The sequence below is a fragment of the Centruroides sculpturatus genome, unplaced genomic scaffold (assembly GCF_000671375.1).
Source record: "Centruroides sculpturatus isolate CEXI.00-Female unplaced genomic scaffold, Cexi_2.0 scaffold216, whole genome shotgun sequence".
Classification (NCBI taxonomy): Eukaryota; Metazoa; Arthropoda; class Arachnida; order Scorpiones; family Buthidae; genus Centruroides; species Centruroides sculpturatus.
In genome coordinates, this window is record NW_019386955.1 from 444567 (window position 1) to 466043 (window position 21477).

General features: G+C 28.0%; 1 protein-coding gene across 9 annotated transcripts in view; it reads left to right on the top strand.

The window, feature by feature from the left end:
- Positions 1 to 21477, top strand: part of LOC111615968 (NGFI-A-binding protein 1-like) — a 296726-nt gene that overhangs the window by 249614 nt on the left and 25635 nt on the right. For all 9 annotated transcript variants that reach the window (XM_023357408.1, XM_023357405.1, XM_023357401.1 and 6 more), the window contains one exon: positions 11665 to 11738. In XM_023357408.1, the coding sequence (XP_023213176.1) occupies positions 11665 to 11738 (74 nt within the window). The remainder of the gene's footprint in view (positions 1 to 11664; positions 11739 to 21477) is intronic.

Genomic DNA, 21477 nt, shown 5'->3' on the forward strand with positions numbered 1-21477 from the left:
CTCCATTTTTTCTATTAAGACTTACGACTTATCTGAAAATATTAGGTTATACTTGATAAATGAAATATTAATTTTTGTTTGTTTTTTTTTCAAAATAACCAGTTTTTATATTTTATAAATTAAAAGATATTCAAGGTTAATTTATCGACTTTGCTAACTTATATCAAAGTAAAAATAACATATATTAAACATGCAAAAGTTTCAGATACAAATGAATTAATGACATACCATTTCTGGAGCCATAGCATAATTGCTCATGTATGGCTCCAGATAAATTACCAAAATAGATATAGATCTAATTCTACGAATCCACTTACAGTTGATTATTACAACTCATTTTATAAGCCAAAAACTATTTATTATGAATTTAGTGAATATACCTAAACCATAGCACAACTGGTTCATATAGACGAACAGATGCGATAATTCTAATAAGATGCCGTTCACCTTAAATAAAAAATTTAATATATGGATAACAGAATCCACCTAGCTCTTAGTTAAAATCGCAAACTATTAAACAATACATAATTATAATGTCTGTTATAGTGCACTTGTAATCTTGTTACAAATTAGGCCTAAAATTTATATTATCGAAATGCTTGTTATACAGTAATTTAAACAATCGAATATTTTCTTTTAATATTTAAGCTTACTTGGGCCTTATATCAGAGTCAGGACTTCGTTCCATACAATAAGTATGGAACGAGGATAATACTGGATAGATTCCTTATTCCTTTTTATTTTATCTCAAATGTATCTCGAACCACTCCGTTCCTCTTCAGTGGCTACGAAAGGAAGTTTTTCTGATACAATGTTTACAAGACTATAATACAAGGCCAAATAAGAACAAATATTAAAAGACAAAATTAAGGACAAGAAGCCACTTCTACAAAACAATTGAATATATTAACATAAAATCATTATGCTACTAATTGATCATAAACTAAATTAGTTACGATCACTTTAATTTCGTTTCTTATTACTATTTTATCGAATTCCAAAATGGGTATCTTTACTAATTAAACAATATATTTTATACAATTCATACATCTCATAATGTATTTAGATCTAGACTAAGTTGTGGTTTATGTATTTTGTTTCCAATAAACTAAATTAGTTACGATCACTTTAATTTCGTTTCTTATTACTATTTTATCGAATTCCAAAATGGGTATCTTTACTAATTAAACAATACATTTTATACAATTCATACATCTCATAATGTATTTAGATCTAGACTAAGTTGTGGTTTATGTATTTTGTTTCCAATAATTATTAACGTTAATTAAATTATTAAACTTGTCGATAAACTGTAAACTGTAAGTTCTTAGGCTATTAAATTATAAGATTTTCACTAAAAGCAAATTTCTCCATCAAGAAAAATACTTTTCAGTTCGATTAAAAACATTTTTGTCACGCAAAACTAAAAACTTTTATTATAAAAACTTTTTGAACAATTAAATAATTTTTTAATTGGTCAAAATCACTATTTAATATTACAACTTTACATTTTATTTATTTATTATTTTTTGTTTTTTACGTTCAGAAGAAAAATTAAATTCGATTTTATTTTTAATATAGAGCCTATATACATTTTATATTTATTTTAATATTTTTTATTCTTCTCTAATTATAAGATATATATATATATATCAATGGATCACCTTTCCATTAAAACTGAAACATTTTACCTTTATCACAGTCAAAAACTGACTGTTAAGACTATGAGATTTGCTAGTCTATAAATGCTATCCAGTTTTTCTAGTGATGTTCATTAGATGATCTGTACTTACTACGTGTTTCCGATCATCACGCAAATTTCTCTTTCCAAAGTTAACTAATTATCGCAGTGCACGAGTGTGATATCAACCCTCCCTCGCCATTTCTACGCTACTGATCTCTAGGGCGAGATCCTAATGGACAGTGGAGCAATTTGTGCCAAAGCAGCCTCGTTTGCATATTTTAATTTCGGAGATTAAAGGGAGAACATAAACAACCCCGAAGAGATGGAAAAGATGAATATTCATGAAGTGTGTAATCTGTTGTCCTACTTTCTCTACTACTTTTTATCCAATAGATGGCAGCACTAGATCGAAAGGTTTTTATTCCTTCTTTCTCCCATTGGGAAAAGCAATGATCAATATCTTAACAAAGACAAGCGGAGTAATATTCACAAACAGCCAACATAATTTTCATAGTCTACAACCTTGTATTGATATCTATTAATTAATATAATTTATGTAGGTCTGCATTACATAATTAAGATATATAGATATTTAGGAAATGTTCTAAAACTTTGTGCAGGGGGAGAAAAAATCAGAAATTATCGGTATTTGAGTACGTAACTAAATTATCCAAAAATAAAAATGCAAATTCACTGCAGGCTAATACAGTCCTGTAAGGGTTGTGGCAAGCTTGATTTTTTCTTCATGCAAATGATCTTTGCATTTCATTGCAACATTTGTTAGAATTCCTTTTTTATCTTATACCTGAAAGGGTATAATTTATATAATCAGCTGTATTTAAGAAACCTCATGAAAATTATACATTATAAAAAATTATGAAACATTAATTCAATTAATTCGTTGAAATTTAAATTTTAAGTTGCGTTTTGCACTTATTTTCCATAAAAAATTGACCATAGTGTGAAAATATGGTTAAATATAAAATATTGAATAAAAATTTGAAAATTTTCTTGAAGCTATTTTTAAGAGTGTTTTCTAGTTTCTAGTTTCCGTAGCAGAATTTTGACATCTTGAATTTAATATACACCTTTAAATTTTAATTAGTCGATTACTTAAGTGTGTTTAAATTATTTACTTTTAATTGAGTCATTGGTAATTTGTATCATTTGATGTTCACTAACCTGTAAATGTAAATTTGTTTCTTAATATATACAAAATGATAAATTTCTTCATTTCTCCTGCTGTTTGATATATTACTCTTGTAGAACATAAACTTCCACTGTTTCATTTATCAATGCTTTATACCAATAAATATTTTTATGTTATTTCTATTTATATAAATGAATATATTTATCAATTAATAATTTTGCGTTATTTGCTATATCAACATCTTGATTTTAAAAATATTTACTAATAAAAATATAAATAGCATTTAAATGACAGTATTCGTTTTCTACAACAAATTTTCATGAATTAATACAAGGAATGAATTGAATATGATATTTAAAAACATTTTATATTACTAAATTATATATATATGCGAGGTATATATATATAATGGATAGAAATTAGTATGAGGAGGATACATTCGGAAAAAATCAAAAAACTTTGGAGAATATATGTATGTACTAATTTTTAAATTAATGAAGGTATCAGTATATGTAGAAATTAATACAATATAAGGAAATTCATAAGATTATTTATTTTCAGTAGTTTATTAGATGATAGAAAAAATTAAATTAAAGAAAAACAACAAAAGATGTAAACGCAAAAACTTTAATCAGAGTTAGAGAGCTTGCTAAAAAACACTGTTGCTATATAGACTCGGGCGCCCGAACATTGGGGCACGTGCCCCTCTTTGTCATCAAATTGCTCTTTTATTAATCATCAAGGGAGCTCAAAGGTTTCATTTTATTGAGCTACAATTTGAAAAACTGTAAACCTATAAATTCACACTGTCGTCCGTCCGTCTGGCTGTCTTTCCTTAATGTCGAAAACGGAGTTAGATAGATGAAAGACGAAACCAGATGTAGAAACCTTGGTGGCAGGAGAATCCAATAAGAACATCCCATGCAAACCGGAAGTCATATTATTTCAATTCAAAAATTCTTCCCTGAAAGGAGTTAGATATATGAATCTATTGTTAAAGGAAAAAATATGATATACAGGGGTAAGTCACAACTCATTTGGGGTGGAGAGCATATATTTTAAATTAAATAAATTAAAAATATTGTTAAAAATTTTAAAACTAGTTAGACTACTCATTTTTATCACAGAAAACTTTTTTATTGATGACAAAATAAAAATAACGAACAATTCTTTATTGTGATATCGTCACAATGCCGGGCTGTAATGAATTTTTAGTAGTGTCTTGCCCCTGTACATCATACTTTCCTGTTAGCAATAGAGTCGTGTCGGTCATCTATCTAACTACTTTCAGGGGAACGTTTTTGAATTGAAATAACGTGACTTCCGATTTTCATCATGTTTGTATATAGTTAATCGGGGCCTCCTGTTCCTCAGCTTTTCATGTCTAATCCCGACATTCATTTATCTAATTTCGTTCTCCAGATTAAGAGAGGACAGACAGACGACAGTTGGAACTTATAGGTCTACAATTTTTTTCAAATTTCAGCCAAAATATATTTTTTATTAATCGAAAATTTGTTCTAGAATCGCACGACGCCCTTTTTTATAGTTGCGGATTCCGCTATATAGACTAATAAATGTCAAGATTTTGTTGTTATTGTAAAGAAAACAGCAACTAAAAAGTATAAAAATTCAGGAGGCAATAAGATTTAGCGATTATTTTATTTCGGACTTAGAAAATAAAATTAGGTTAAAGTTATCATTTTATTGCCAAATGGTTTCTCTGTGTATTTCGTTTCATTTTTTTACAGGCCCAAATAAATCATTACAAGTTAACAATTCTTATTACATTCCATGTGCTTCATTATTTTAAAATTTAAATTGCATAATGGTTTTTGATTTCTTAGCTTATATTGTACTATTGTATATTAATAACTTTATATAAAATTAACTTATTTATATTACACATTAAAATACATACTTGATTTATATCTAGGGTTGCCAATCATCCTCCATTTGGGAGGATAGTCCTCCTTTTATGAATATTGCTCTCTTTTTGAGTACACTTTTGTTTGTTTAATTTTGCTTTATTATCTCTGAAATATTGAAGCGACATATATTTCAGTTTTTTACTCTAAAGTAATAGTTTTGTCTTTATCATTCAATAAGGTAACAGAAAGAGGAAGACACTACTGTTAAGCATAGTCAGACAAGCAAATAAAATTAAGGACTTGATTAGGGTGGCGTTGTGCAACAGTTGGTAACAAATCTAATTTGAGTTTAAAACCGTATTTATTGTACATTTAATGTTTTATAATTTACAGTTAGTCAACAAATATTTATAACAAAATACACTCTTCTTATTGTCCTCATTGTACAATATCTGTACAATGTCCTTTTTTTGTACAAGAAAGTTGGTCCTATAGCCTAAGTTATATATCATAACAATTGTAATGATTTTTAGACCAAGACCATTTTATGAAATATTGATTTTTTTCGGTGTGAGCAATTTTTATGTTATGAATGTTTGAACAAAGATGTCTATTATATAAATGATCTTATTGCATTTGTCAATGAGAGTGATGTCAGATCTATTGTGATAAATTGTTTTATCTCTGATTATTGCTCTGTCAGTATATTTTGTGCGTGTCATCTTCTAATACTGCCTGTGGAGTATATTTGTAGAATAGTATCTGGGTGTTTAATAATCTGTGTTTGTGTGCAAGTAGTGTAATATTTGCTATTTGATTATGCCTACGTAAATGGTTTGTTTGTGCTAAAAGCTTGCAACCAGAAGTTATATGTTGTATTGTTTCTGGCAGAATGACATTTTCTGCAAGAGTCATTTGTCAATGATGTATCCTTTAGGATGTGTTTTCTATAGTTTTTAGTGTTTATGACCTGATTTTGAATGACAATCATAAACCCCTCAGTCTCTGCAAACAGGCAGGCCCTAGTTGTCCAGTAGTTTGACGCAGTTTTGTCAACATAGTCCTAAGATAGGTCATAGGCATGCCTGTCACAAAGAGCCTTTTGGACCCATGACTGTCTTTTGGACCCATGAATGGTGTCTTTCAGGGGGTGGTCCGTTCGGATATGTTGGGTCCCATCCCTCACCACCCGACCGTCCCATTGTGGGCTTGGTCGAACCCATAATGGGTTTGCAATAAGAGGCCCTCTTAGTGCCCACAGGGCGGAAAGAGTATAAAAAAAAGTTGATAATGACAAATTTGGATAAGATTCGTTTGACCCGTATCTGTTGGGATCTGTTGGGCAAAAGAAAAAAGATATTGAAGTCATCATCTCATAAAAAAGTGAAAACAGACAGCAAATGGTCATTTCAGATTACTTTAAAACAAATATTACGAGAAAATGTATTATATACAGCCTTAAAAGTACACAGAATTACACGTGCCGTATTTATAAATCAATTTCCCTGAAGTTTACAGTAGTGTTAAAAAATAATATGTATTGATTAAAATTAATCTTTGCTGTAATGACACAGTAGCGTGTGTAGTGTTGCACTAGAATACTATATATGCTATATAATACTATGTAGCCTATTACCCTACTATTGGATATAGTACTAAGTAAGGCCTATAACATTCTGTATCAATTGAGATATACATTACAAAGTCGACCCCAGTCGACCACCTATAACACGGTAGATACGTTCAGGTTTTTATGAAATTCATTTTCTACGAGTCCTTAAATACATGAGCGAATCACAGCTCGGCACGTATTCAATTTACGGACTACGGCTGTTTAAAAGGTTTTCTTCTATAAAATTAATCGATTCTAGACTAATTCGACTCAACATTTCCAAAATACGTATAATTTTTTGGGAATAATCCATATAAACTATGCTATAAACAAAAAATTGTAGGATTACTTATCGAGTGTGCGCCGTTCGACGACGCCATTGCTTAAGCTTGTTTTCGTCGTGGAGCGGTGCATCGAATGGCGCTCGCATGCTTCCTGATAAATTATTTTTCTGCGAAAACTTTGCTGAACTTTGGAGACATCATTAATATAAATATTATTTTTATGGACGTTAAATAATAAATGGTTTTTAGTAGATCCGCTGCTCGTTTAAACTCAACGGTTTGTGCAATATCCGCTATTGGTCTAGATTCGACCAATCCTGTCGCAACACGAGTCGGCGATGACGTTTTACCGAATTATACGAGTCTCTTTTAGTGTGTTATATGAACACGATTGCAATTTTTTCGCCGTCATATAGGAATCCGAACTATATGAACCCGTTTTATAGGGGTCTACTGTATTTTTGTTGTAAAATATATCCTTGAAATTTTGTTGTTAGATATCCTTCAGATGATTAATTTTCCTAAGTTTGAGGTGGTCAGCTTAAAGAGATTTTACTACTATAAATTTCTTTATATCCTAGCATTTCGATTTTTGGCCCATTGTTGGAACTTTTTGTATACGCCTGTATATCATATCGAGTTGAACTACAATATTTCATTATAAAGCCAGTTTTTTATTTTTACCTTTTTAATTAAGCAATACAATTTATGATTTTGATATCAAAAATTCAGAATCAATTTCTTTGGGAAGAATGTTTTTCACGCAAATTAAATCATAATAAATTATGAAAGATGAAAATGTGATACATACAAATACTATTTCTAAGAAATTATGATGTAACAACATGAATAGTTAAGAAACTTATTCACAATTTGTGAATAAGTGAATCACTAGTTCTGTGTAATCAATCGTAGACGATGAACGAGTTCATTCAAATGATTTTGTCGGCCGTATGATATAGCTGTAAGGAATGATGTGGTAAGGTAATACAATATATGACGTTATGTGCCAAGATAAAGCGCTTCCCGGGAGGACTTTCTATGCTAGGAAACTGATACGAAGAAACCGTGAAAACTCCACGTGGTCAGCCTGTTGGCAAGGAGTGGATCCGCAACCAACTACTAACGTTCAGTGATTTTATCCACTGAGCTTATCCGAAACAGACCATCTTTGAAAATTTCTTAAGTTGTTCACCCGTATTCAATTTCAGGTCCTCCAGAGCGGCGGGCCTACGCTCGCCATTCAGTTCATTCTTTACACGCTAATCTATCGCATCGACAAAGCAAATCAACTAATATTTCTAGTTATTCCATTAATTTAAAAAAGAAATATTAAAATAAAACGATAATTGTTGTTAGGTGTAATTTTTAAAAGCAAACTTTTCATAAAAATTAATATTAAATTGTTATTACGAAAACATAAAAATATTATTCAGTATTAAGTAATTATAAAACATGATATTAACGTCTTGCATAAATAAATAAGTGAAAGAAAGTATACACTAGAAATATAACTGTATATTTTAATATAAAAAGAGTGTTTGAATTTACTGATATGTACTGTACAGTACTGTCTGTACAGTACCATTATTATATAATGTATCATGTAGGGTAGTAACGTAGAGAGATTAGATTAGATGATAGATTTAATCCATTAACTAGAGTCCATGTATATATAATATGGAGTTTGGGTTTAACGATGAATTCATATGTGCCTCAGTGGCGTATCGTAGTGGGGGCGGCAAGGGCGGTCCGCCCCGGGCGGCACTTTTAGGGGGCGGCAAAATTTCACAATAAATAATATCTTGTAAAAATTTGAACCATTTCATTTCATATTTTTGTCGCACCTACGATTCGGACCGATTGAAATGAGCACGGAATTTTTCATTACTTATTCTGTGACGAAACTGAATTTTAGTCTTTTAATTAAATTGAGATACCTAATTTAAGGGGACGACGAAATTTTCCTCCGCCCCGGGCGGTTGACACCCACGCTACGCCACTGATATGCCTGGATTTAGTAAGTGGAAATAAAGGGCGCGTCTACGTGGTAAGAACGTAAAGCAAGCCAATGGCTTGCTTACTTAGCTGCTTGTTACCAGTAATACGAACTCAGAGAGTTTTTCGTTAAATGTGGCTAATTTCAATGTCTTTTTTTTTTCCTTTCTTGTTAATTTGTGATAATTCTCAAATTTGACAAATTTTACTTTTTAAGAAGGTGATTGGTAAATTTTATTTCTAAAAATTACTCACTAGGAATATTTCTTAAATGAAAAAATATTGATTTTGCAAGACAATTTATCAACAATCTATATACTGTACCAAATTGTTCATCAGGAGTCAGGTATTCATTTAATTTCTTGGCAAAATGCATCTGATACTGAAGCATTTTGAATTGAGGTCCACAATTACAGAGAAGTCAACAATGAACACTTCAAGAACAGTAAACCCTACTTTTGAACTATTATGCTTAGCACACTCCAGTTCAAATGTGGAAAGTTGTTTTAGTGTGATAAATATTATAAAAAAAAGACTCTGAAACAGAATGAATCCATCACTTAAGTATTATTTTAAGGGTGTGTTCGATAAAACTCTACAACTTCCACTTTTTCTCCACCTGTAGGAAAAGTATTTATGATGATATATTTATGTTTAAAAATATTGAAAAAATTAATGGTCTATTTCGCATATATATGAAATAGATGATCATATATCTGAAATAGGCATATGTATTTATAATTATCTGAATATGTAATATTTTTCTTTTTGATCAGTAAAAGAAGCATAATGGATGTGTGCTAAGACTTTAAAGTGTGCTCTCTCTGTTTCCACCATTTCTACTACCTTCTTAAAATGTAGGGAGTGTTCAATAATGCTTTGCAGCTTTCTCTAAGAATATATTATGGTTTGAAACAAAATAGCAAATGATGCCTTAGCTGTAATCTATTCGGTGATATGATTAAAAAGATTGGTATAAATAAAGCACATCAAAGCCAAGATAGTGAAGATTTATAAGTAGATTCTGCACATTTACAGTATATGTTAACTATTTTGATAAATTATATTTTTGCATTTAATAATTTTGTTTCATTTAGGTCTATTCCTTACCTGTATGTTTCTGTAAAAATAATATTTTGTTTTAGATAAATTTGGATTTAGTGAGTTTTGCTAAACTTTTAATCTTAAAAAGTGAAATTCAAATTCGGCAGTTGCCAGTGGCAGATCTTGCCACTTAAATGTAAGTCCAATGAATGAGTCTATGGGGGGTCGAGTAAAACAAGATGCTAACAATTGCAAAAATAAAGTTATTTCTCATATTATTACGTACATACATATTAATTAATATTTTGTTTTCATGTAATACAACTGTTTCTGTTTTAGGTTTTCTGAGTTAGTAAATTAAGATCTGTTGTAAATAGTTTGGATTTGGATTATGTAACACTCATACAGAAGTTTAGTTTGAAAATACAGTATATCAGAAATTATAATTAATAAATCCAATGGCAATTCCATTTGATAAATCCCAAGCATCTGATGGTGATTGTAAAAAATTCCCTCCCCTTAATTTTGACACGAGATGTTGCATTCCTTTTTTTTCGATTCATCAAGTCTCACTTTTTTAAATTAATAAAGTCATCCTCAACATAATATCACTCAATATGCAAAAAAGTAAAAACTATATATATATANTTTAATAAACAATTTACCTACTATATCTTACTTTTAACTATCTTCTTATATCTACAGCACATAACAAATTTTCAAATGAAGCAAGTAAATTAAAATATTTTTTAAAACAATTACTTTAATAAAATGAAAGGAAACTAAAAAAAGATCTAGCAACAAGATGCATAACTTTCCCAGCTGTTATAAGATTTTATTTTAAGAATCACTTTTTAACTATTAATCATAATAAATAAATAAATGAAATTATAAAACTCATCCCTATCTACATATAAAGATTGTAAATGCTAACAACAATTAAAATCTTCATTAAGCCCAACTCCATGCGAGATATGACACGTGACCACCCTCTATCTCTCCTCTCCCCTTGATCTTTTATCACCAAAATTTAATAGCATCAATGTCCCTTATACACAAGCTACTGTACCAAAAATCATTTTTTAATCTTCACCCTATCCTGAGATATTAAGTGAAATTGATGCCAACACACACACACATCCATGGAATTTTTTGCCTTTTACTTTTTTGGGTTCAGAGGAAGGCTGCAATTTAATGGTAAACAACAAATTCCAAAAACAAACAATTTTACTTTTATTAATTATTATTATTACTTTTGTTTGCTGACAACTACCTGCTTGATTATGTAGTAAGATGCATAGTACCGACAGAAGGATCAGGATGTTAAAATTTTTATATACAGCCGTACCTCTAACAACAACTAATGAATAGAAGCACTGTTTACTTACAATGGGCTTTTAAAATGAACCAGGATTCTAAAGAGAGAGTTCTTCAAAATACAGGATATTTTTTCAGCATATCCCAAAATATGGATCATTTTGGCATTCTGACAAAAACAATTAAGATAAGTGAACAAGGTCAAAATATAGAACAGTCCCATACAATACAGGTTGTTTGGTCACTTTAATTAAGATATAACAAGTCATACTTTAGGAAGTTTATGATTCTTACCTATTGTTAGATAAAAACAGCTAAGAATCATGTTTTCTAAATATTTATATTATATTTATATGATATTATATAGTAAATTGCTATTACAATACATTCATTATATATTTTATTATAAAAATGTGAAATTTCCAAATAAAAAAATGTACTGCTACTTTGTATCAAATATAATTCTTTGATGATAATGTGTAATTAAAGGTAAACAAATAATTTCAGTTTATCAAAAAGTGTATCTATCACTTTTTAATAAACTGAATAATAAGACATCTTATGTATTAATTATATGATTAATGTTATTTTTGAAATTTTAACTGTTGTTGAGTATTTTTGTCAAGAAAAGTCTTAGTTATAAATTAAAAATAAATATATTTTTTAATTACCAGGTAATAATTAAGGATAATAATTTTTTATAGGCTTTTTTCTGGTGGAAAGGGCTGTGGACGTCTTTCATCATGTTCAGAACCTGATAAAATAGATGATGACACTGGTAAGTTGCATTTAATTGACATTAATAACATTAATTTTGAATTTTCACAATAACTTCTTGATTAGCAGATTTATAACTCACGTGAATGTTTGAAAAATATTTAAGTGTTTAAGTAAATCACTTTATTTAGAAATTTAGCTATGTTTTATTTGTATCATATGAAAACGATCATTGAAATTGGATTAAAGAAGTATTTCTTATTTATATTTTGAATACAATTAATTATCTTTAATAAATTATACAACTTTAATTAGATTGGAGTCAATTATTTTATTTCCTTTTTTAAATTTTACATTTTCAATACTGGTAGTCATCAGAAGGTCTTACATCATATTAATATTTATAGGTTTCAATTTAAGTGATTTTTACAGAATTTACAAAAAACATTACATTTTGATGTAAGGACTTCTGATTAATTTATTAGCTTCTAAATAGTGTAAGTTAAAAAGGAAGTAACATTATTGACTCAAGCCATTATTATCTCTGAAATATTACTGGAAGACAAGATTCCAATATTTTACTTTCTTATTCTAAATTAATAGTTTTGTCTTTATCATTAACTAAGGTAACAGAAAGAGAAAGACACTACTGTTAAGCAGAGTCAGAGAAGTAAATAAAATTTTGGAACAGTTAAGATAACATTGTGCAACAGTTGGTAATAGTTCTAGCATTGGGTTTAAAATTCTATTTATTGTCTATTTAATGCTTTATAATTTACAGTTAGTTAACAAATATTTATATTTTAACACATACTACTATGTTATAAATGTCCTCCATTTTTGTACAAGAAAGTTGGTACTCTTAAATGTAATATACAGTATCTATCATTAGGAATACCTAAAAAATACTTCATATTCTTCTGTTTCAACTTTAAAAAATGAAAACCTGCTATCATGTAATAACTGTTATATGAGTACAGTTTTTCAAAGTTAAATCTAAAAATTTCAATCAACACAATCAAATTTCTACACTAGAAATTGTACAACTTCAACTATATTTAAAATCAAATAAAATTTCATTCTATTTACTAACATTATATAATCCTAGTTATCTGCATTATCTATAATAAGTTTTGATTACTGATTTGGAAAATCTAAAACAAAACAAATAGAAACAGCTGCATTGTTTATTTTATTTATTTACTAAATCAACTTATAGGTAGCCCCAATTATAGGTCTGTTTATAACAATACAAAGGAATATAACATAACAAAAATAATAATAATTAGAACATTAAACATTGCTCCTTCTTATAACTCAAGAAAGATCTATTAATTAAAGTAAAATATAAAACATAGAAATTGGAAAATGTAAACACAATTTCTACATTAATGTTCAACTTAATGTTTGATAATAAACAATTTGAATAATAATTACTGAAACTGTTACTTAGAACTAAATAAATTGCCATCAGAAGCAAGTGCTGTCAGTTTATGAGTAGATATATTTTGAGAAATATTAGATTTATAAAAAGAAATTTTAAATCTAAAATAGTTCCTAATAGATGCAGGTATTTGTAGGTATAATTGTTCTAACAAATCAAGAACTTTAATATGAAGAGAAAATATGAATGTACAAAATAATCAAATTGGCTCAGATTGCTTTGTTTTTTTTAATAACTTTTGAGCATTTTGATTTGAAAATGTACATATTGCACTAGTTTAACAATTGGGAGACTATATTCATGAATTGTACGAGTATCTCGTGTTGATCTGCGACATTCTCCTATACCAATTCTGAGGAAGCTGTTTTCCTTTTTGCCCTTTAAATATTTGAAACCCTCCAATAGAATCTGTTTCTTGTAACTAGAATAAGATAATGTAAAAGAAAATTATTTTAGTTATACTTCATTACTTTTAAAACAAAAGTAATAAAGCATATTTAGTAATAATTACTAAATATATGCTACAAATCATTGTTAAAATTTTTATTTGAAAAATATTTTTTTGTTTCTTGTCTAGTTTTTCTGGTTACTTCTTGAAGTGCTAATCTGGCTTCTGCAGATGTTGAAATGGATGTATATTTTAGCATCTGTATAATGATACTAGGCATTTCACATAATGTTTAACAGCTTATTCAAAAGTATAGAAACATTCAACTGTTTTGTTTTACACAATATGCTAATAAGTTATTGTAATGCTTCAAATAGCTAAGCATTTACTTCTTGAAATGACAAATTTCAGCATACAGCTATGACATGTAATTTGAAAAATTATACCAACAAAAACAAAGATAAACACAGACAACATTCTTATTTAATTTTATTACTGCTTTCTGATTTATTAGCATATATTTAGTAATAATTACTAAATATATGCTATAAAAAATTGTATTACTGCAAACATTGAAAAAAAAAATTATTATTATTATTAATCATTTATTATTAATGATTTTTCTTCAATGCTTGCATTAATCAAATTTTGTATCAAAAACTTGTTTTTGATGCAAGAGATGCTATATTGCAGATTTAATGATTACTTTAGCGAAAATGTATAGTACCAAGTGTATAGTATTCATTGACCATCTGCTTTCACTGTAATATTGTATATATAACAAATACAAAAAATTCTATTTGTAAAATATATATTGCATTGTTAACATATAATTTAAATATATAGTTCTATTATCAGAATAATTCAGAACTAATTTCAAGAGTAAAATTTATTTGAATTGTAATAAATTAGTCTTTAAATCTTCTCTAAATTCTCTAAATCTTAAAATAAAATAGTATTGCACTGTTATATTACTAAAAATATGAATTAGCTTACAGCAACAATTATGAATTTATATGATTTGTTTCAACTAAGTTATTTGATAATACAGTATAATTTACAAGTTTTAATCATTGATGTAAAAAAGCCTTTTTCTAATAGTTTGATTAAACTGTTTAAAAACATACTTTAAATTTTATCTGAATAGTATGTTATAGTTGAAATGATGTGGGAAATTTTATGCAAAATAATAATTTTCAGAAATGATACCAAAAATATTTCCTTTACATCATATTATAGGATACATTAAATGGAATATTTAGAAAAAATATGGCTTAATTTGAATAAAAATTTTGATTAGAAGCATATATAAAAAGTTACAGCTAAATTACATATTTTCATATAAATTGCATTATGAAACTTAATATTTCTATAGAATGCAATTTGGTACCATGAAGAATTTTGTAATTAGTATGCTTTTACATTTTTATATATNAAACTTATATGAAAAAGGAAATTTTTTGGATATATCAAACATGTACTGTACTGTACTGTACATGTTTGATTAAATACATGTACTGTACATAACTAGTATTTAAACTATTCCATATGTTGATGTTTAAACTTATGTAAATATCAGAGATTTTATTTAAAACTCTTTCTTGAACACAGTGTATATCATTATATAATTTTTCTTCGTATAAAAAAGTTATATAAAATGAATTAGGAGTAAAATTGTCAAAGATAAAATACAGAACTAACAAGAAAGAATTTTTGACCATTCTGTGTCATTATTATAATGTGTAATCAACATTAAAATTCCAGATATATTAAGATAAATAATATATTCCATTTATAATTATATTACTGAAGGTAATATTTTATTTAAATAAAATATATTTCAGCTGATTTTTGAATTAAAAATATATGTGCTAACTTATATTTTTGTCTAGTTTTAAAATTAATTAAAAATGATGTAAAAGAAGCCATACATGTATGTGTTTAGTAATATTTATTACTTAAGTTTTTATTATTCACTTGTTCCATTTGGTTATATTGAATTGTTTTCCTGTTATGGACTAAATCTAAAATTATTATATATTTACACATTCCAATGTAAATGATTACTATAAAACTTCAGTTTTTTCTGNGTTGAACATTTAAATTATTTGAAAACTGTGCAAAAAAGAATTTTTCTTAATGTGATTTGGATTTTAAACTATTTAAAAATATTTGAACAGTTTTTTTGAATGAAGTATTAAAAATTTGAAGATATTCATTTAGTTTAAAAATCAAATACCAGTAATTTGTTCTATATGGAATAAAATATTGATTTTCAAACTATATTTCAAAATTGAATGTTTTTAAAATTTTTCTTATAAATTACATTAAGATTTTGTTAATTTTGTGTATTTAATAATAATAATAATAATAATAATTTGGCAAAACTTCATCAATCAGCTAGTTAGCTTGGTAATGCCTCTTTGGGGAGATGGAAAGTTTCACAATTGCCATACAGGATCAGGTTATAAAAACTACAGAAAACATACTCAAAGATATAACATTCACAAATGATGCATGCAGAAAATGTCACATCATGCCAAAAACTATACAACACATTACTTCTGGTTGCAAGCTCTTGGCACAGACAGATTATTTACATAGACATAATCAAGTAGCAAATATAATACACCAAGAGATTGCAAAAAAAACACAAATTATTAGACATTTACGAACCATACTACAAATACATTCCACAGACAGTATTGGAAAACAACATGCACAAAATGTACTACAACAGCCATAATCACAGATAAAACAATTTACAACAGATCAGACATCATATTCATTGACAAACACAATAAAATCACATACATTATAGACATATCCATTTTGAACACTCTCAATATACAAAATACATTCACTGAAAAAATTAGCAACTACACAGAACTCACCCAAGAAATAAGGCATCTGTGGAGGATGGATAGGGTGTTTATTGTACCTGTTCTCTCCTCTACAGGTGTCATACCACACACACTACACAAAGCCTGGGAACATTACAATTGAATAGAAACACATTCATCACACTACATAAGGCCACTTTATTGAATATATGTCATATTGTTAGGAAATTCCTGAATACAGACACAGACACAGACACTGACACACTTATTTAATTTTAGTTTTGTTTTGGTTGCTTTGCCTTGACTCTGGTCCAGCATAGTACATAGCCACTGGTGTCAACCGAGTATAATCCACTAAACCCAACATAATAATAATATTTATTTAATTAATAATATTTAACTAGTTATGTAACGCTGTATCAGTGTTTAGTCGGAGCGAGGCTTCTCACACCTTCATTTTCTAGATTATGAGGGAAAAAAGAAAGAAAGAATCATTTGTTCCCAGCAATATATTTGATTTCTGTTGTATCATTTAAAGGTACAAATATAAGGTCAAAATAAGTCATTAATTAATTGCTTTGCCAATGTATCATGAAATTCTGTCTATCACTATGGGCCTTGGACTTACAGATAGACTTGTAGCGATCTTTATTGTAACTGTTAAAAAATACTATGTCAATTATTTTTTTCACTTGACTGAATGCAACATAGGTAAGACTGATAGCTATCTCTTTTTTACCTATATCAATTTTGATTTTTGGAAGAGTTTATCCCTGTGATTTATGTATAGTCATCGAGTATGTCAAGATAAGGGGAAATTGTCTATGAGATCACAATATACTGCCATCATTTGAAGAGCATGTTATGGGGATTATTGGAAACAGCTTACCATAGATGAAATGTCCCTGATAGCTATCGAATTCCACTAAAATAAACAGAGGAAGAGCTGGAGGGCAAGCATTAGGAGCATATATAATGTAGACGTGTTAAGCAAACTCCCTAAGTTTACTCAAACAGGCACAGAGCCTTCCTTTTCCCCTCATTACAAAAAATACTTAAAAAATGCCCAAGCACTCTTATAGTTCCTAGTGAACCATTGACAAGACCTCCTTGCACCCATAAGTTGACTCTCAGCATGATTTTGGCATTATCTGAGAGATTCAAATACTTGGAGAGACTAAGAGCTGAGTCATCTTTGGACTAAGGCAGGACAATATCTGGAGTGTTTTCAGATGCTATGTAAGCAACAGGGCACCCAATTGACTGCAAGTAGTCTTCGTTGCTTTGTTTAACTTGCTCGTTTGTTGGATATAGCTCTACTGCCATTTGGAATTGATCAAGTTTACCTCTGGATAAATAGGCTCGATAAATAGATGCTGCCATGTAGGATGTAGCCTTAGTCAGCTCATTTTGACCTCTAACACTGAAGGAAAATGCAACCTTTGTTTTGACCCCTATCTTCAGTTTTACAAAAATGGATCATTTTTGAGGTTTGAAATTTTAATCAGTTCATCTTTGAGAGATGATGAGTTGTTCTAGAAAATTTCATCAAGATTGGACAACTCATTCTAGAGTTATAATGTTGACAAGGGATGCATGAAATTAAGTGTTAGTCTTCACTCAGCTTTGCCTCACTCCGACAATTATGAAAATGAGCAATTTTGTTTAAAGGTTTTTTAAGCAAAATAATTTATGTATTTAAAATATTTATAACTATTTATAAAAAATCAATTTCTATATTATGATTTCCACATTGATTTTTAATTATGATTTTGATAATGATTTTATTTGTAATACAGTAGACCCCTCTATAACACAGGTTCATATAACACGGATTCGTATAACATGCTAAAAGAGACTCGTATAACACGGTAAAACGTCATCCCCGACTCGTGTCGCGACAGTATTGGTCAAATCTGGACCAATAGCGGATATCGCACAAACTGTTGAGTTTAAACGAGCACTGGACCTACTAAAAAACATTTATTATTCAATGGCCATAAAAATTATATTTTTATTAATGAGGTCTCAAAAGTTCAGTGAATTTTTCACAGATAAATAACTTATCAGAAAACACGCGCCCACCGTTCGATGAGCCGCTCCGTGACGAAAACAAGCTTAAGCAATGGCATTGTCGAACGGTGCACACTCGGTAAGTAATCCTACAATTTTTTGTTTATAGCATAGTTTATATAAATTATTCCCAAAAAATTATACTGTTTTGGAAATGTTGTCAAATTAGTCTAGAATCAATTAATTTCATGGAAGAAAACCTTTCAAACAGCCATAGTCCCTAAACTGCACACGTGCCGGGCTGTGATTGGCTCATGTATTTAAGTGAGTCGTATAACATGGAACATATCTACCATGTTATAGGGGGTCTACTGTGCTTTATGTAGAAAACTAATTTTTATTTTTTATTCATAATTTTGGCATTATGTAAAAATATTTCATTGAATTATATTAATATATATATAGTTTAATTGATAAAATAAATTTTTTAAGTTGTATAGAGTTTAATACATTGACTTTGAAAGGCATTTTATAAGGATTTTATGTGAATTTATAATTTAACCATTTGTAGTTGTTTAATTACTTACTTTTTTTAAGATAAATAAATTAAAAGAAGCTTGCAGTATTTACATTTTATGATTTTTATGCAATGTAAGTGTTTTTTACAAAGAAATTAAACATAGCTTACCTTAGAAATCAAATTACTAAAAACATGTTTTTGGAGTTTCTTGGATTAAATTTATAGATGCAACAAAAACAAATGACTTACAAGCAATTTTTATATATAGCACTGTAAGTTTGAGATTTTAAATTTTGTTCTTTCCTCTGTTTTGTACTTTGGAAGTTCATTCTTGTTTTATCTTGTTTCATCTTTTTTCTTGTTTTATCAAGAAGCCTTAAAAAATATTTATGTTTTTGATAAATTTGACTTTTAAATGTTTTAAAGGTTTTTTTTATATTATTTCTTGAATAATAAATAAAATGATTTAATTCCATTAATGAGTAAGTGAAAAAATCTCATTAATTATTTGCTTAAAACTTAAAAAAAAACTCAAATATATAATAGTGATTTCACTTTAGAATGTTTTAAAATATATTTAATAAACAATTTACCTACTATATCTTACTTTTAACTATCTTCTTATATCTACAGCACATAACAAATTTTCAAATGAAGCAAGTAAATTAAAATATTTTTTAAAACAATTACTTTAATAAAATGAAAGGAAACTAAAAAAAGATCTAGCAACAAGATGCATAACTTTCCCAGCTGTTATAAGATTTTATTTTAAGAATCACTTTTTAACTATTAATCATAATAAATAAATAAATGAAATTATAAAACTCATCCCTATCTACATATAAAGATTGTAAATGCTAACAACAATTAAAATCTTCATTAAGCCCAACTCCATGCGAGATATGACACGTGACCACCCTCTATCTCTCCTCTCCCCTTGATCTTTTATCACCAAAATTTAATAGCATCAATGTCCCTTATACACAAGCTACTGTACCAAAAATCATTTTTTAATCTTCACCCTATCCTGAGATATTAAGTGAAATTGATGCCAACACACACACACATCCATGGAATTTTTTGCCTTTTACTTTTTTGGGTTCAGAGGAAGGCTGCAATTTAATGGTAAACAACAAATTCCAAAAACAAACAATTTTACTTTTATTAATTATTATTATTACTTTTGTTTGCTGACAACTACCTGCTTGATTATGTAGTAAGATGCATAGTACCGACAGAAGGATCAGGATGTTAAAATTTTTATATACAGCCGTACCTCTAACAACAACTAATGAATAGAAGCACTGTTTACTTACAATGGGCTTTTAAAATGAACCAGGATTCTAAAGAGAGAGTTCTTCAAAATACAGGATATTTTTTCAGCATATCCCAAAATATGGATCATTTTGGCATTCTGACAAAAACAATTAAGATAAGTGAACAAGGTCAAAATATAGAACAGTCCCATACAATACAGGTTGTTTGGTCACTTTAATTAAGATATAACAAGTCATACTTTAGGAAGTTTATGATTCTTACCTATTGTTAGATAAAAACAGCTAAGAATCATGTTTTCTAAATATTTATATTATATTTATATGATATTATATAGTAAATTGCTATTACAATACATTCATTATATATTTTATTATAAAAATGTGAAATTTCCAAATAAAAAAATGTACTGCTACTTTGTATCAAATATAATTCTTTGATGATAATGTGAATTAAAGGTAAACAAATAATTTCAGTTTATCAAAAAGTGTATCTATCACTTTTTAATAAACTGAATAATAAGACATCTTATGTATTAATTATATGATTAATGTTATTTTTGAAATTTTAACTGTTGTTGAGTATTTTTGTCAAGAAAAGTCTTAGTTATAAATTAAAAATAAATATATTTTTTAATTACCAGGTAATAATTAAGGATAATAATTTTTTATAGGCTTTTTTCTGGTGGAAAGGGCTGTGGACGTCTTTCATCATGTTCAGAACCTGATAAAATAGATGATGACACTGGTAAGTTGCATTTAATTGACATTAATAACATTAATTTTGAATTTTCACAATAACTTCTTGATTAGCAGATTTATAACTCACGTGAATGTTTGAAAAATATTTAAGTGTTTAAGTAAATCACTTTATTTAGAAATTTAGCTATGTTTTATTTGTATCATATGAAAACGATCATTGAAATTGGATTAAAGAAGTATTTCTTATTTATATTTTGAATACAATTAATTATCTTTAATAAATTATACAACTTTAATTAGATTGGAGTCAATTATTTTATTTCCTTTTTTAAATTTTACATTTTCAATACTGGTAGTCATCAGAAGGTCTTACATCATATTAATATTTATAGGTTTCAATTTAAGTGATTTTTACAGAATTTACAAAAAACATTACATTTTGATGTAAGGACTTCTGATTAATTTATTAGCTTCTAAATAGTGTAAGTTAAAAAGGAAGTAACATTATTGACTCAAGCCAAAAATTATGTTATATAAATGCTTATCACGGAGTTATAACAAAACTTGTATATTTAATTTTTATATTACAAGTAATAATTAATAATTTTTCATAAAT